At 46.6% G+C, this 14,877-nt stretch overlaps 2 protein-coding genes across 3 annotated transcripts; both read left to right on the top strand.

The window, feature by feature from the left end:
- The first annotated feature begins 922 nt into the window (after nt 1-922).
- LOC308146269 (ankyrin repeat and SOCS box protein 15-like) lies at nt 923-6,006 on the top strand. Of its 2 annotated transcripts, XM_080518005.1 has the most exons (14): nt 923-1,016; nt 1,320-1,428; nt 1,563-1,615; nt 1,786-1,917; nt 2,018-2,182; nt 2,276-2,382; nt 2,488-2,626; nt 2,764-2,935; nt 3,337-3,497; nt 3,808-3,952; nt 4,026-4,181; nt 5,021-5,123; nt 5,209-5,362; nt 5,535-6,006. In XM_080518005.1, the coding sequence occupies exons 2-14, from the start codon at nt 1,322-1,324 to the stop codon at nt 5,720-5,722; spliced, it is 1,782 nt and encodes a 593-aa protein (XP_080374131.1). In that variant the 5' UTR covers nt 923-1,016; nt 1,320-1,321; the 3' UTR covers nt 5,723-6,006. The 2 variants fall into 2 exon arrangements, with proteins under 2 accessions (XP_080374131.1, XP_080374132.1); XM_080518006.1 differs by lacking the exons at nt 4,026-4,181; nt 5,021-5,123 and having other exon boundaries at nt 3,808-4,025.
- Nucleotides 6,007-6,893: 887 nt separating this feature from the next.
- Nucleotides 6,894-11,508, top strand: lmod2b (leiomodin 2 (cardiac) b). The gene is made up of 6 exons (XM_080517884.1): nt 6,894-7,495; nt 7,702-8,199; nt 8,770-9,030; nt 9,104-9,316; nt 9,404-9,856; nt 11,111-11,508. The coding sequence occupies exons 1-6, from the start codon at nt 7,220-7,222 to the stop codon at nt 11,135-11,137; spliced, it is 1,728 nt and encodes a 575-aa protein (XP_080374010.1). The 5' UTR covers nt 6,894-7,219; the 3' UTR covers nt 11,138-11,508.
- Nucleotides 11,509-14,877: the final 3,369 nt, after the last annotated feature.

The raw sequence follows: 14,877 nt of genomic DNA, 5'->3' as shown, positions 1-14,877 counted from the left end.
ATTCTGCTTCCTGAAACATATCCCATAAATACATATTATGATGAAATATATGCATTAATAAAAGAAAGGTACTTACTTTCTTCCTCATATGGAGAAAAAAATCCAAGCTTTCTCAAATCCAGCGCATGAAATTCAGTGTTGTCAGCCCAGAGACAGAGCTCATCTCTGTGCGTGTGTGTGTGTGTGTGTGTGCGTGTGTGTGTGCAGCGTCCAAAGCGTGTAATGAAACTTGAGGACGGGCCGGCAGTCTGCTTTCACTTCAAACTGCTGAAGTCTTTTGACGTGGTGGAGAGGCCGCCTACAGGATGAGTCATTATGTCACACACTGACGCTGTCTCAGACTTCCATAAACTCCCACGTCTCAATTTGCTCGTCAGGAGAAAGTGGGTGCTTGTTCTCCTGCGGGGACGGTCTCGGCTGGGATGTGTCAAGGTTATTCCCCAAGCTGTTGTTTGGAAAGTGTAAATCAGGATTGTGTGATTTATTAATTTTTTTTTAATGCATATTCAGTCGTATTGCTTTCTTTTAAAGGTTCACAGTCAGTTGATGGATTCAGGTTTCAAGTATTTTCTATATGTTTTTGCACTGTTGCTGTTATTCACTGGGTCTGCAGACTGAAGTTTAGTTGCTTAATCTACTGCATGATACACGCTGATGAAGTGAACCCATTATCTATAATTGATCTCCATTACTTAATCAATATCAGTCACAAAGTATAAATTGAGGACATGTACAGGAAGGGATGAACGAGAGAGTGGAAATCCAGATTCATCTTTCTCTTGACTGTTTGTGGTAAACGCTGGAGCACAATAACAACAATAAAATGTACTTGTATGTATATAAATCATGACGTGGATGGAACTGAGGGTGAATACGTGACAGACACACTCTGAGCTGACTCAGGTCAACGAAAGCGGGTCACATCTAAATATAAACCTGCCGGCTGCCTCGGACCCTGCAAAACAACAAAAACACCCACAGAAGAGGAGCTCAAAGGGATTCATTCAGATCAACAGGTGAGGCAGACCAACGAGACTTACATTAATTCTGTGTGTGTAGATCGAATGAGTTGACCCTAATGCACTCGTGTAGGATCCTATTTTCAGCACGAGGCCTGATAACATGCCTGCAAACTTCTGCATGACTACGGCCGAGAACGACACACCAGCTACAAGCATGTGACTTCAACACGATTGAATTTACCTGCCAGTGTCATTTCATTATGCTAAAACAAACTTTAGTTTTTGTCTGTGTGTGTGGTAAGAGTAGATCTTTGTTTACAAGCGGCCCGTGCCTTGCGTTCTCTCCCCGGCACACAGGAATGGGTGACCTTGACCAAGAAGGTATAAATGAAGAATTGATGGAGCTTGCCATCCGAGAGAGCTTTCAGGATGCCTACGAGCTGCCATGTTCGCTCCAATCAAACAGGTATGAAATGTTTATATCGCAGTTCGTCGCGAGTTGCGAGTACACGGGGAATCATGAATGAATCAGTGTGAAGGAAACTGAACTAAAGCCACTGCAATGGAGATCCTCCATTAAAGCTGCGCTACGTTCATCAGGAAAGAGTCAAACAGTGACGACTTCATGAAGCTCATGTCAGCCATTTATGAAGGTAAAACTCAAATGTAAGATGTTTGCACGTGGTGTGATGCTAAAAGCTTTTATTTTATTGTTGTTTTAAAAAATTTTTTTTACATATGTGCATGAGCTCATATGGCCATTCTTAAATATTGCACACGGCTCCCTCTGTGTCGTGTGTGTTTCTGGTTTGTACCTCTGCAGGTGATACGGATGTGCTGCAGGAGCTGTCAGGTTGCGAGTCCGTCCTGACAGAGAGTGACCGCAGGGGCTGGCTGCCTCTGCACGCTGCAGCTGCACTCCCACGGCTGGACGTCCTGAGAGTGGTGCTGCAGGGTGAGAGAACGAAATTGGATAGAAAAGGAAAAACAAAGAAAATTTTTGTTGAAAGCAACAACAGCTGCATGTTCGAGTCCACGACTTTCTCCTGTTGCAGCGATGGCGTCCACGGAGCTGACGTTGGAGGTGCAGACGCGGGACGGGGACACGGCTCTGACTCTGGCGGTGGAGGCCGCCCGGCTGGAAAACGTCAAGATGCTGCTACGACACGGAGCCTCGCCGCACAACACCAACAGCAGGAATGAGTCCCCTCTGCTCCTGGGTATAAGAGCCATATCGGAAGTTCCTGTTTGACTCACTGTTGTAAATATCATGCGTTGAGTACTTTTTCTTTATTTGTTTTTTCACTCTTTAGCAGTGAGACAGAGCTCCTATGACATGGCGTTATGCCTCACCATGGGTGGGGCCTTCGTGGAGCAGGTGTGTCTCACTAAGTGGACGGCAACTCACGAAGCCGCCAAGGTGACCGACGATCGGAAGGGATTCCGCATGAAGGTCGAGCATCTCTGTTTCTTTTTGTTTGCTTTCAAGTGTTTTCCTCACGCCGTGTGTGTTGTTCCCCCTCAGGCGGGTTGCCCGGCCATTCTCATGCTGCTCCTCCAACACGGAGCCAAAGTCATGGCTCAGGACGGTCATGGCGTCACGCCTCTGGGAATCGCAGCTGAACATGGAAACGCCGAAGCGTTGGACGTTCTCATACAACATGGTTAAAAACACCATCAAGAATCTCAACACAAACACGTTTTCCATCCATTTTGTGTGTTTTGCTGCATGATGTTGCACGTCAGATTCCCCCCACCCCAACCTCCACGTGCGGTGTGTATTTCCTCTGCCCTCCACTAGGCGGTGATGTGAACGCCCGGGCCAGTAATGGAGACACAGTCTTGTACGATGCGTCTGGTTCTGGAAACCTGGACTGCGTCAGACTGCTCCTGCAGCGTGGAGCCAATCCAAACGTGGCGAGCTACGCCAACCAGCTGCCCATCCACCGGGCGGCGTATGAGGGACACATACTGTGAGTGAGGCTCCGCGTTCTCAAGACAGCAGGAGGGTCATCGCATCCGTAAATAAGTTCCTGAAATAAAAGACATTTCTCAGACAAATTAAAATTCCTTTCCTCCTGCTTTCCAGCTAAATTGAACAAACTGTCGGATAAAACATGTCTTTTCTCTCTCTGTCTCTCTCTCTCTTCCTCTCTCCCTCTAACCTCTGAGCTCTGCAGTGTTTCGCTCTGCACTCGTCTCGACAAAGAGTCTTTTGTCCGTCACTATTTTTCAGTTCTAAATGACACTGCAGCTCAAAACACAGCCTAATGAACATTTTTCTCCCCGCTCTGTTTTGTGTTTTCAACTGTTTCTGTTGCCCCCTCTCTTCCTGTTTAACCACCCTCCCCCCCACCGTTTCCCCCCCTCTCAGAGTCCTGAAGACTCTCATTCCCATCACCACGAAGAGAGCCATCCATCTCTCGGGCCAGAGCCCCGTCCACTCGGCGGCGGACGGCGGGCAGGTCGACTGCCTGCAGCTTCTCCTCCAGAGAGACTTCGACGTCGACGCACTGCTCGGGACGCACATCTCTGGTAGGTTACAGGTGAACGCACAAGTGCAGAACCGCAGCGAAAGCATTACAAGCACCAGTGTGTCTCTGTCGGCACATTGACTCTCCGACTGCAAATGAGATGGAATAATTAACAATAGCTGCTGGGATGTGTGCCCAAACACATAAACAACGGTAAACAAAGATGTGTTTGTGTAGGGTCACTGAGTAGCACGATGATGAAGTCTCAGCGGGATGTTTCAGTGTGAGATTCCTGTAAGCTCATTTCCACAACGCAGTGAGAAATATATTTACCATTTGAAACCCGCCATAGCTTTAAACTGTTGTTGCAGAGAACTATGGGGACATGAGGAAGAGCCCTCTGTTCTTCGCCGTTTGTAACGGTGATGTGACCTGCTCGGAGACTCTGCTGGCAACTGGAGCGAAGCCCGACCTCGACCCACTGCGATGCATCCTGGTGGCCGTACGGGCCGAGAGGTGGGAGCGCCTGCCCTCAACGCACTCTCTTGTGCGGGCTGTGACGCCTAACCATCTTCCGTCCGTGCGCAAGGTACGAGCTGGTGAGCCTGCTGCTGTCCTACGGAGCCGAGGTGAACTGTTACTTCAGGGCGATCAGCGACACGACGTTCCCCACGGCGCTGCAGTACTGCCTCCGGGACCAAGTCATGCTGCGGCTGCTGCTCAACGGCGGATATCACGCTCACAAGCACGTACAGCGACGGCAAACGAAAATCCACATCTGGTCAAACATGAATGAGGAAAGAAGCTTGTTATCAGGAGCTCAATTAAACATAATCACACTCTGTTAAGACATGTTAAAAACATTTATGATTTAAGATAGATGGATTTTTAAGATATACTTTACCGTCAGTGACTTCAGATGGGTTTTCATGCACATGCACAAATTTTAAATCATATTTACCTGTCTGATATGCTGCTTCTGCACATCAGCACCACGGCCAAAATATATAGTTCTTCTGTACATGTGGGTGCAGATGGACGATAACAACAATGGCGGCCTCCAGAGTGTCAACACTCACTGTGGCAGTTATATAGTTGAGACTCACTTGTAATACCAATCCAACATGGTCGTCCATACTAATGTCAGCGTACTTACCATAGTTAATGTATATAGTGTACTGTTCTCTGAGCACGTGTGTGTGGTTTCACTACAACAGCAACCAACAGCACCCACTCGTGGCCCAACACGAATTCTGCCGTTTCCATGTACATCGTTTTCCCCAAAAATTGCCATGTAATGCCAAACTTGTCTGAAGTGAAAATACCAAAACGACGTGTGTCCTATTGAAACGTTGCATAAATGGGGGCCTTACTCTCCTCTTATTTATAGGAAGTGTTGAATTGACAAAACAACACAGATTTTGATGTCGACACTTTTTGACCCAGGCAAAGTCCAACAAACCCCATTGAAAATAAGCCAACGGCCCACCTTTCGCGTCGTAACCCACCACTTGAGACCCGTCAGACAATGGAGGCTGTTCAGCTCGGTGAACAGCCTCAACATATCCGACTCTCTTTATTTAGGTGTTTTCAATGCTGCCATAGTAAAAGTGACGGCTTGGACAGTACCTGGGATGACCTCCACAACCAAGCTTACCAGATTTACGCTCAACCCGATGTCATTCCAGTAAGAGATGACAGACCTGGAAACGTCAAGCCAACGGCACGACTGAAGCAGTGAACACTTTCTCTGATATCTTCTGATCTCTTAGTTCTGTGAGTTTGTGTCCGTGTCGTGGCTGGCACATGCGGTGGGCAGCGTGGTGAGGACGCTTCTGGACTACGTCGGCCGCGTCAGCATCTGCTCCAACCTCAGACGCATCCTGGAGAGGCGGCCGGAGTGGGACGACATTTCTGAAATACTGAGTAAGGCTGCCAACGTCCTCTGCTCGAGCAGACAGACCTCATTCTCCCATATGTGCTCAGTACATCCCAGCTGGTCGAGGCCGAGAGGTTATAAAGCAACATATAGATGCATGTTTTTTTTTTTTATGTGAATTCAACTGAGTTGAGTTTAAGTACAGCTGTGTGTCCTCAGGTAAGCCCCGCTCCCTGCAGCACCTGTGTCGGCTGGTAATCAGAGGTCAGATGAGCCTCGGGACCCTGAATGACCCCGGAGCCATGGCCGTCGCTCCTTTCCCCCCCAGACTCACCGACTATCTGACCTACAGGGAGTACGACCTGTACAGCAAACTTTCATCTCCCTCGAGCTCATTTCATCCATAGCTTCCTGTGGCAGCAACGCTCCTAATGAAAAACAATCTGGATCGACTACCTTCTTGCCGACTGCACCCGTGAAACAGGATCGTCGTTATTACGCTGGAAAATTACACGTGTGGAAAGGCAACCTGTTGCTCTCACTTATGACAAATTAGATAAGGCTGTTGGGGAATGAAAGTGGCCGGAACCAATTAGGAGGACGATAAGCTGTCCCGCCTGACAGTTGCTACACAATGAGAGAAATGCAAACAGGAGACGTCAAACAAAACATTCGTATTCAATGTTTTCAATTGATTCTAAGGAGTAAACTGTCTACATTTAACGTGAAGTTTGAAGCTATATCGTTGAAATTAAAATGTGATATGGATGTTTTATTTTATAATAAATGATGATAATAAAACAAAACATGTTGAGAAATGTACAGTTTTTGTGGAAGTTTTTTTCTGGCTTTTTTATGATGGCTCCATCATCTAAATATAATTCTATAAATTTTGCAGTGTGTGTGTGTGTGTGTGTGTGTGGGGGGGGGGGGGGGGGGGCATCTTACAATAGCTGGAGGTAGGGTGCAACCCAACGAAGCATGGGGAGTCAGTTAGTCACTAATCTAATGGGAAAAATGGTTGAAATTTTACAAAACTGCAATCTCTTCTTTAACATCACTTTGAATCATAAGAATTTCAAAACTACCCAAAGAGCAGGACATTAACTTTTATATTAGGCTTTAAGTTTTCACCAAAACCACTTCACTGAGCTAAAATAACATAATAGAGTCACATAAATCCATGAAAATGATCCATCATACCCATAACTACTTCGTTCCTGGACATTGTCTGTAAACCATAATTACAATTATGTTGTTATTTTTAAATCAAATGAAGGAGTAGGACACTCTTTAGACACTGTAAAGATCATTATTATTTGTCTGTCTCATTGTGTGCATCTCTTGGGTCCGGTTGGTCGTTTTTAGCAATGAACAAAGCCACTCAAGTGACGGTGACAGACTGAGCCGCTGACAGACCGAACGCTCTCTGAGCTCACAGGCTTTTTGTAGCTCCGCTCCTCAGAGCGTAGCCTCCCAAAAAAAGACGCTGCATCATGGGGCCTACGCGTCGGTACGCTCCCCTCTGATCCCGCTCTTAAAGGCCTTTGCAGCAGCTGTGGAGATTAGAGAGGGAGAGGACAGGGGGCGCACACACACACATCTAAGCTGCCTCACATAAACTTGGGAAGCCAGGACGGCTCCAGTTCAGACTGGACCTGACACCCATCAGAAGAACTCTCCAACTGGAAAAAAAATTTTGCCAACCGAAACCCAGAATTTCAAATGACCGCCTTCTGTCGTTGGCCATCCGGCAGCCTCTTGATGGACAGTATCTTTTGTTGGAGTCCTTTTCTTCCGACTTCTTCACTTTTGGATCGCCATTAAGTCACTTGTGAGTCAGAAAAATCGTTTCTTTTGTATATTTTAACTCTGAACCGGCCTGCGTTCGTCACCCTGCGGCCATGAGTTGTTTCGGGTATCGCAGAGAGCTGAGTAAGTATGAGGACATCGACGAGGACGAGCTCCTGGCATCCCTCAGCCCCGAGGAGCTGGCCGAGTTGGAGAAGGAGCTGGTGGACATCGACCCCGACGACAACGTGCCGATAGGACTCAGACAGAAAGACCAAACTGACAAAACACCGACGGGAACGTTTAGCAGGGAAGCCCTCATGAAGTACTGGGAAAATGAGACACGTAGACTACTGGAGGACGAGATGGGTGGAAGAAGCTCCGCACTGGTCAGTAATAAACCAATAGAAATGTATTCTACTGTAATCTTGTGTGAGACAATGAGGTATAATGTCAAAAAAGGAAAAAAATAGGAAGGAAAAACTAAGAAATATAATTTTTTTAAACTACTGTATATTCAAACTGCATCTTTAGAGTTGATCAATATTTAGATTTGATAAAGGTATACTTAAAGCTTTGGATCACTTCACTACAGGAAGAAGAACCAGATGAGGAGAGCAATCACAGAAACAGTGAAGGGGAGGATGAAAAAGATGACGGAAACGAGAAAGAGCAGAAAAGGTATGACACACAGGGGAAGGAAGACGAGGACAATGAAGAGGAAGAGGAGAGCGAGGAAGAGGAAGAGGAAGAGCCTGTGACGGAAGAGGAGGAAGAGGAGGAGGAAGAAGAGGAGGAAGAAGAGGAGGAAGAGGAGGAGGAAGAGGAAGAAGAGGAAGAAGAAGAAGAAGAAGTTACTAAAACAGAGCCTGAACCTTCAAGGTTTCCAGTGCAGCAGGTGCCGCAGGCCAACAGCCCGATGCTGCTGAAACCTCAGCGGGTGGAGCCGATGAGGCTGACTCCTCCCCCTCCCCCTCCACCTGCCGACTCGTGCGGAAACCCAACCGTTGTGGACGATGTTCTGCAACGAGCCCTGAGCAATGACCCCGAACTCACGGAGGTTAATCTCAACAACATCGACGACATCTCGCAGGTACAAACCTCACAGCGTCCTCACGAGCCAGAATTGCTGAAAAACGACCCTGGCGTGACACCGAACGTTGTCTGGTAATGCCCAGGAATAGATTTAACAGCAGCAGATTAAAAAAAACAAAACAAACTCTATAGTCGTTCTTCTCTTTGGCTGTATACCTGCTTATTTTTAGACCCGCGTATCATGGTTACGCAACAAAGAACGACTGCGGTCCAAACAATTCTGAACACTGAACAAATACAAGGCATCCACTTTTAACTGAGCTCAGCTCAAGGGTTTCGATGTTGCGGGGGCACCTTTCTATTTGAAACATCTTGGGGCTTAGTCGGTGACAGACGTGGTTAAATTTAGCGTCCGTTGGAGTAACGACTTGGGTGTGAGCTCTTGTGTCAACATGGTAAACACGCCGGCCCGAGAGGGGTGTGATATCTCTCCAGCGACACCCTGACCTTTGTTCCATGTCAGTAAAAAGAACCATTATATCACTGAACTGAACCTTTAGAATTGATTGTTTTGGGTTTGAAATCCGGTAATCTTGTTGAATCCTCTACTCTTTCCTCCACCGCAAAGGAAAATCTCATCCGGTTTGCCGAGGCCCTGAGGTCCAACACACACGTGACGGTCTTCACCCTCGCGAACACCAAAGCCGACGACCACGTGGCCGTGGCCGTCGCCAAGATGCTCCGGGAGAACTCCTCCATCGTCAGTCTCAATATAGAGTCCAACTACGTGAGCGGCAAAGGCGTGATGGCGCTGGTCCAGGCGCTCCCGGGAAACAGCACGTTGACCGAACTCCGCTTCCACAACCAGCGGCACATGTGTGGAGGACAGGTCAGTTCGTCCCCCCCGTGGTTGGTCGTCATGGTCGTTTGTGGTGTTCTGACAAGCAACGAACTGTCACCAGGTGGAAATGGAGATGGTGAAGATTTTGAGGGAGAACTACACTTTGATCAAACTGGGCTACCAGTTCAACCTCCCCGGTCCCAGAATGAGCATGACGGGGATCCTGACCCGGAACCAGGACCGCCGGAGGCAGAAGCGGCTGCAGGAGCAGAAGCAGCAGCAGCAGCAGCAGCAGCAACAAGACGGGGTCGTGAACCCTCGAACGACGGCGCTGGTTCGTAGCGTTTCTCGGTTTTGACCCGGACAAATGAAATCACGCTTCGATGTAATCGCCCGTTTCTTGCTTCTCTTCTGTATTTAGAGAGGGACCCCGTGTTCATCGCCATACAACTCGCCTTGGTCCTCACCCAAGCTGCCCCGGAGCGACGCGGCTAAAAAACAGACGCCGCCGGCGCCGCCTCCGCCCCCGCCGCCACCGCCGCCGCCACCTCCCCCTCCGCCACCGCCTCCCCAGCAACTGGCGGAGAAGAAGAAGAAGGGGCCCACGAGGATGATCGCCGAGGTCATCAGGGCGCACGAGGCGGGGGACAAGAAGGTGGTGAAGACAAAGGGGAAGAAGGGGAAGAAGGGGAAGGACAAGAGTGCGGGGAAAGACGAGACGAGCAGCATCCTGAAGGAGCTGAAGAACGCCCTCAGGCCGGTGGGGGCGGACAGGAGAGGGGAGGAGGGCAGCAGGCCGTCCACGCCCATGAGGTCGGCCCACGACCAGCTGATGGAGTCGATCCGCAGCAGCAGCACCCGCAGCCTGAGACGGGTACCGATGATTATTTATTTATTTTGTAACATCATTATGAGTTACGTCATCATTATCGTTTAACACATTCAGGCTGGACTTCAAAATGTGTCAAAAAGTGGTTGAAATGAAAGCGTCCCTTTACTGTTGGATCGGTAAAACGACGCTGTGAGTCAGAGGGCTCGACGAAGCGACGGGACAAAAACACAAGTGGATGAGTAAAGAGCACTGGTTCGACTCACACAAGCGGGGACGTTTGATTTCGATGGGGATGACACGGAGTCAGAGGCGTCTGAGTCATCGCTGCGGTTGACATGGCGTGTTCTGTCTCCATACCAGGCAAATGGCTGCGGGCCTCCAGCACAGTGGTTGTGATCACAACGCCTTTAGACAGAGATCTGTAAAGAAAATCCAAAATATAGCCGTAATAATGTCAAACATGCTTATGGATACGGAAAGAAAACCAGAATAAATAGACAAACTGTCGCTTATGCACGTAGGAAGTTGGGTTCGAGTGCTCCTTCATCTGTGAAGAGACACAAGTCTCATCCCGCCTGCAGCTTTAGCGTCGCCCATTACATTGTCTGAGTGGAAAATCAGCGGTGCCCTCAGATAGCGGGGTCTCCTACTTCAGCTGTGAGATTCCTGCCACTTAGTGCAGGTATTAATAGAACGTGTTCACTGCGGCTTTGACCAACACAGATATAACGCGTTACCACAGCACGCAACCGACGACGACAACAACAACAATAACACACCTTCACCTGAACGACCAGGGGGCAACAACAATCTATAAACAACACAGTGTTATGCAGACGTTCGTATGACTCAAAAATCAACAAAGCTTGACTTCAACCTCGCATGCAGGCCATATTTGGTCTTCACAACTGAATCATCTCTTTCCTATCTTTTTAAACTATGTGCGAAAAGTGAAGACATTATTTCATTTTTTAAATTTTATGCTTCTCGGTAGAAGAACTCCACACAGCTGAGAACCGGCAATGACTGCAAATTAGCCGCCGTGGCTGTTGTTGGTCACTTTCACTAAGTGTTCAGTTGGTGTTGAGGTCTAGACGGAGCACCCTAACACCGCTCTGGTAGGATTTTCATCCTGGAGGACAGAGTTTGGTACCGGACGATGGAGATAATGGGATTCACCACTGGTGGTAGAATCTCTTCACAATATCTATTTGCCAATTAAAGAGGATTTGACATTTTAAGCTCTGCTGCTGTTCATTTATAAGTAAAACTGCTGTATCTCTGTCGTTTTTCCAGGTGGAGATCCCCCCTCACCTACGATAATACCTGCAGGAATATCAGAAGAAAAAAGATCCATCCGATCGGTTGAACCTGCATCGTGATGATGACGATGGCGTGACGAAGGAGGCGAGGCACGACGGGTGAAAACGAGAAGACAAACTCATCAAATGCAACAAATATGCTGGAGACTTGCACTGCGGAACGATAGCTTTACATTTTAATGTTGTCATTTTTTCTTTATTCAAACTATGTTTTGTGTTCAAAATTCACAATGAGCTGGCCGATTTGTCTACCGACGCGTTTTCTTTTCTTCTTTTTTTCAAAAGCTGTAAAATTGTAAATATGAGGCATTGTTGGTTGAGCTATGTGTTCATTTCTAAAATATATATTTTTTGCTGTTGGGTAAAACCACTCGTCGTGGTCTGCAGGCTGTTTTCTTCTTCTCCTCTTACTGGATGAAAGAACGTTGGGGGGTGGGGGGGGGGTCGTACTGTTGTGTGGAAGTACAGACGCCGTTCTGTTTATCGGTGAGTCAGCCTCACTGGTCAAGTGCCACTGATACATAGTCCCAGTTGGAGACACTCACAGGACGCCCACTCCTGTGAGCACGTATTGCAAAGCAGGACGCTTGTGCACTTCGTTTGAACAATTCACAATGAATGATGAGCGATTGGGGGGGGGGTTCGATGCTGACTGTGACATCAACGGTTCTGATAAACTTCATGACATCTGACGGAAAGCTGCGAGCTTCTCATAAACCGTATCACATGGGGCGATTCACAGCAAGGCTCCGAAAGAGAAAGGATTGTTCGCTGGCGTTGCATTAAACAATACCAGCACGTATTGTAGTACTGGACAAGACAAACACACACACACACACACACACACACACACACACACACACACACACACACACACACACACACACACACACACACACACACACACACACACACACACACACACACACACACACACACACACACACACACACACACACACACACACACACACGACACTGCTTTGGTCGCCGTTAAATACGTGAGCGTTCACAGGCAGATCTGTTTACTTCAATATCCTTCCTCACTGGTTAGTTGTAATTAAATTATGTTGGCATTTCATTAATTACTTTGCAGCCAGTGAGGGAAAAAGTGAACCAGACGGTGGGACACATGTCTGGAAGAAGACACTGAAGACACACTGAAAGATGTGAGCTATTAGTATCAGCCATTCTAATCCCGGTCCTGTATTTGTTTATACTTCTTGGAAGAGTTCCCCCACGACTCCTAAATCCCCGGTGCAGCTGTCCACAGACTCCGGGTGGCAACAGTGACAAGGGACACGTTTCATTGTTGGTGCATCAATATGGGCTCAGAAACCTGTCATCTCTCAGCCGGAGGCAAGATAGTAAATCCCCCCCAAACTGCCCCCAATGGATGGATCGAAGCCCCGCGTGGCAGCTGCTTCACATGTGTGGAAGTGACGCACAATATAAAGCCCTTTGGTTGAGAATATGAATGAAATATTGGTTGATTTAGTGTAAAAATTACCTTCATAATAGTGTTAATCAAAACAAAAAGCAAATTTCTTGGGAAGAAACTATACAGGACATGATTCTCAACACATATTACAATATCGTTAAGGTTGACCCACATGATTATAACTTAATGGCCTCACACATCATTGTGACTTGATTGATGTCGGAAATAACAACAAGAAAGATTGTTGTTCTAACTTGTTTAGTTTTTAAACCGGAATTCAGGGTCAAAAAGCAAAACCACCACAGAGCTGCGATGCATCCAGCCACGGAAACAAACACGTACATTCACGGAATCGTACTTAAATCACTGTTTTTGTACTGAGTGAGGAACAATCCAGTACACAGGTTCAGCTCTTCAGGCCCCGCCTCCTTTTCCCGGATGAAGTCCAAGTGGTAACACACATGTGAGCCTATTGACTAATGTTGAAAATAAGAAGAAAATCTTATGAATAACAATCTGGATTTATTCTTTAAATGTGCCTGTCAATGGGTATCCAATGGCCTGAACTTTTACAGGAGCGTGACACAAAATTTTAGGTTAATTGCTTCTCTGTCGCAGCTCAGGCTTCATCCATTAGTCGCTGACATCCTCATGCTGTAGCAAGTTGACCAACTTTTCTGTTATTTTGAAAAAAAAAAAAAAAAAAAATCCTATCAATGTGGTTTGAGTCTGACTATGTACATTATTTTCCCCCACAAACAAAATCGAGGACGCCTCTTTATCCGTGGACCTTCTATATTTTTGTTCTTATATTTGTTTTCCTTGCAATTAAATTTTTTAACAAAATTTTATCTATTCTGTCAATAAACTGCCCCCCCTCAAAAAAATTTATTTTACTTTTGCACATTCCCATTTACAGTTTCGCAATGTTCCTCAGATGACATTAACCACTTATTCTGCAATAGTTCTGAACTTATATTGATTGTCTGTGTCGGTGCATCAGAGCCACACAAAACAAAGTCATACCTTATAAATGCCACAAAGCGCTCGTCTGTGTGAGTGCAGCTTTTTACCTTCCTGTGTGTTTAGATCTCCTGCCTCCCTATGAGAGTCTTCCTGGCTCGCCCACCTGTTGCAACACACACACACACACACACCCACACCCACACACACAATGGGCCTGTGTGTGTGTTCGCTATCTCTGCAGGTTTGACGTCCTTGAAAAGCCTATAGGAGTTGAAGAAGAGAGAAGTTTGTCTCGTCCGGTGCAGTTGTGAAGAACAACCTAAAATGAATGGCTCTTTGTGAAGCGAGTGAATCAGTGAGATTCGAACTGATTGTAGAGAGCGGCTCTCAGTACCGCCAGTTACTAGTCGGGATCCTGCTGACCAAACCTGCTGACCAGCAGTCAGCTCAATGACCCCCCCACCCTTCCTGAAGTACAGCAGCTGATGATCAGTAAGCGCAATGCGTGCCTTCAGCTAAGTGTCCTAAGTATAAAAGAGCACTGCACTCGCTCTCGCCTGTCAAAAAGTCCATAGTGTGTGTGTGTGTGTGGGGGGGGGTCCTTCGGCGAAAATGTATTTCCTTCCCGCTCGTGAATGCACTCAGGGCGGTCACCGCGTCGCCCTCGTGTTCCGTTCACATGTGCAGGATGCACAGAGGCGCTCACTGTCCACACAGAACATGTTGTGTCCGGTACGTTTGATGTTTGGCGTCAAAATCAGTTGATTTCACAAACACTGCAGCTGATCAAGACCCTTCGTCTATTTAATAGGCTGGTTTTTAATATTTTATGTTCCCGAAAGGCCGAGAATTACAACGTCCGCAGGCTATTTAATCCAAGAAAATTAGCTGTAGATTAAGCGTACATTGAATATTCTTACATTTAAAAAGATAAACTAGAGCTGACCAAGTCTGTGAAAACGTACATGACTTATTAGATATATTTTAATAGATTCAATAAGATCGATTGTGTTAGTGATGACTGGATCAGTTTGCGGGGGTATATTACATTTCTTCTGTGAGTTCACACATAAGATCCTTGATTGTGTGAATATTAAAATAGATGTCGTTCAAGTAACATATTTGAAATTCTAATATTTTATCACACATTTTAGCCTAAATATTCAGAAATAACCTAAAAACAATACAATTAACCTTTGAAATGAGGTGAACACAGCTGCTAAAGTTTTCATATACAGCCTTCTCAAAGTGGAAATCATGAATACTTTATATAACTTCTAACATGTTATTACATATATGTAAAGTGTGTTGATTTTCAATCATACATACTTTGAA

This window comes from Blennius ocellaris, assembly GCF_963422515.1.
Source record: "Blennius ocellaris genome assembly, chromosome: 22".
Lineage (NCBI taxonomy): Eukaryota > Metazoa > Chordata > Actinopteri > Blenniiformes > Blenniidae > Blennius > Blennius ocellaris.
The sequence above is the reverse complement of the archived record's forward strand: the minus strand, read 5'-3'. Positions and strand labels throughout refer to the sequence as shown.

Coding starts and splice junctions, on each gene's coding strand:
- LOC308146269 (XM_080518005.1), top strand. CDS start 1,322: ATGGGTGACCTTGACCAAGAAGGTATAAATGAAGAATTGATGGAGCTT. Junction 4,182..5,020: donor GGCGGATATCACGCTCACAA/GCACGTACAGCG, acceptor CTCTTTATTTAG/GTGTTTTCAATGCTGCCATA. Junction 5,124..5,208: donor CTCAACCCGATGTCATTCCA/GTAAGAGATGAC, acceptor CTGATCTCTTAG/TTCTGTGAGTTTGTGTCCGT.
- lmod2b (XM_080517884.1), top strand. CDS start 7,220: ATGAGTTGTTTCGGGTATCGCAGAGAGCTGAGTAAGTATGAGGACATC. Junction 8,200..8,769: donor ACATCGACGACATCTCGCAG/GTACAAACCTCA, acceptor TCCACCGCAAAG/GAAAATCTCATCCGGTTTGC. Junction 9,857..11,110: donor GCACCCGCAGCCTGAGACGG/GTACCGATGATT, acceptor TCGTTTTTCCAG/GTGGAGATCCCCCCTCACCT.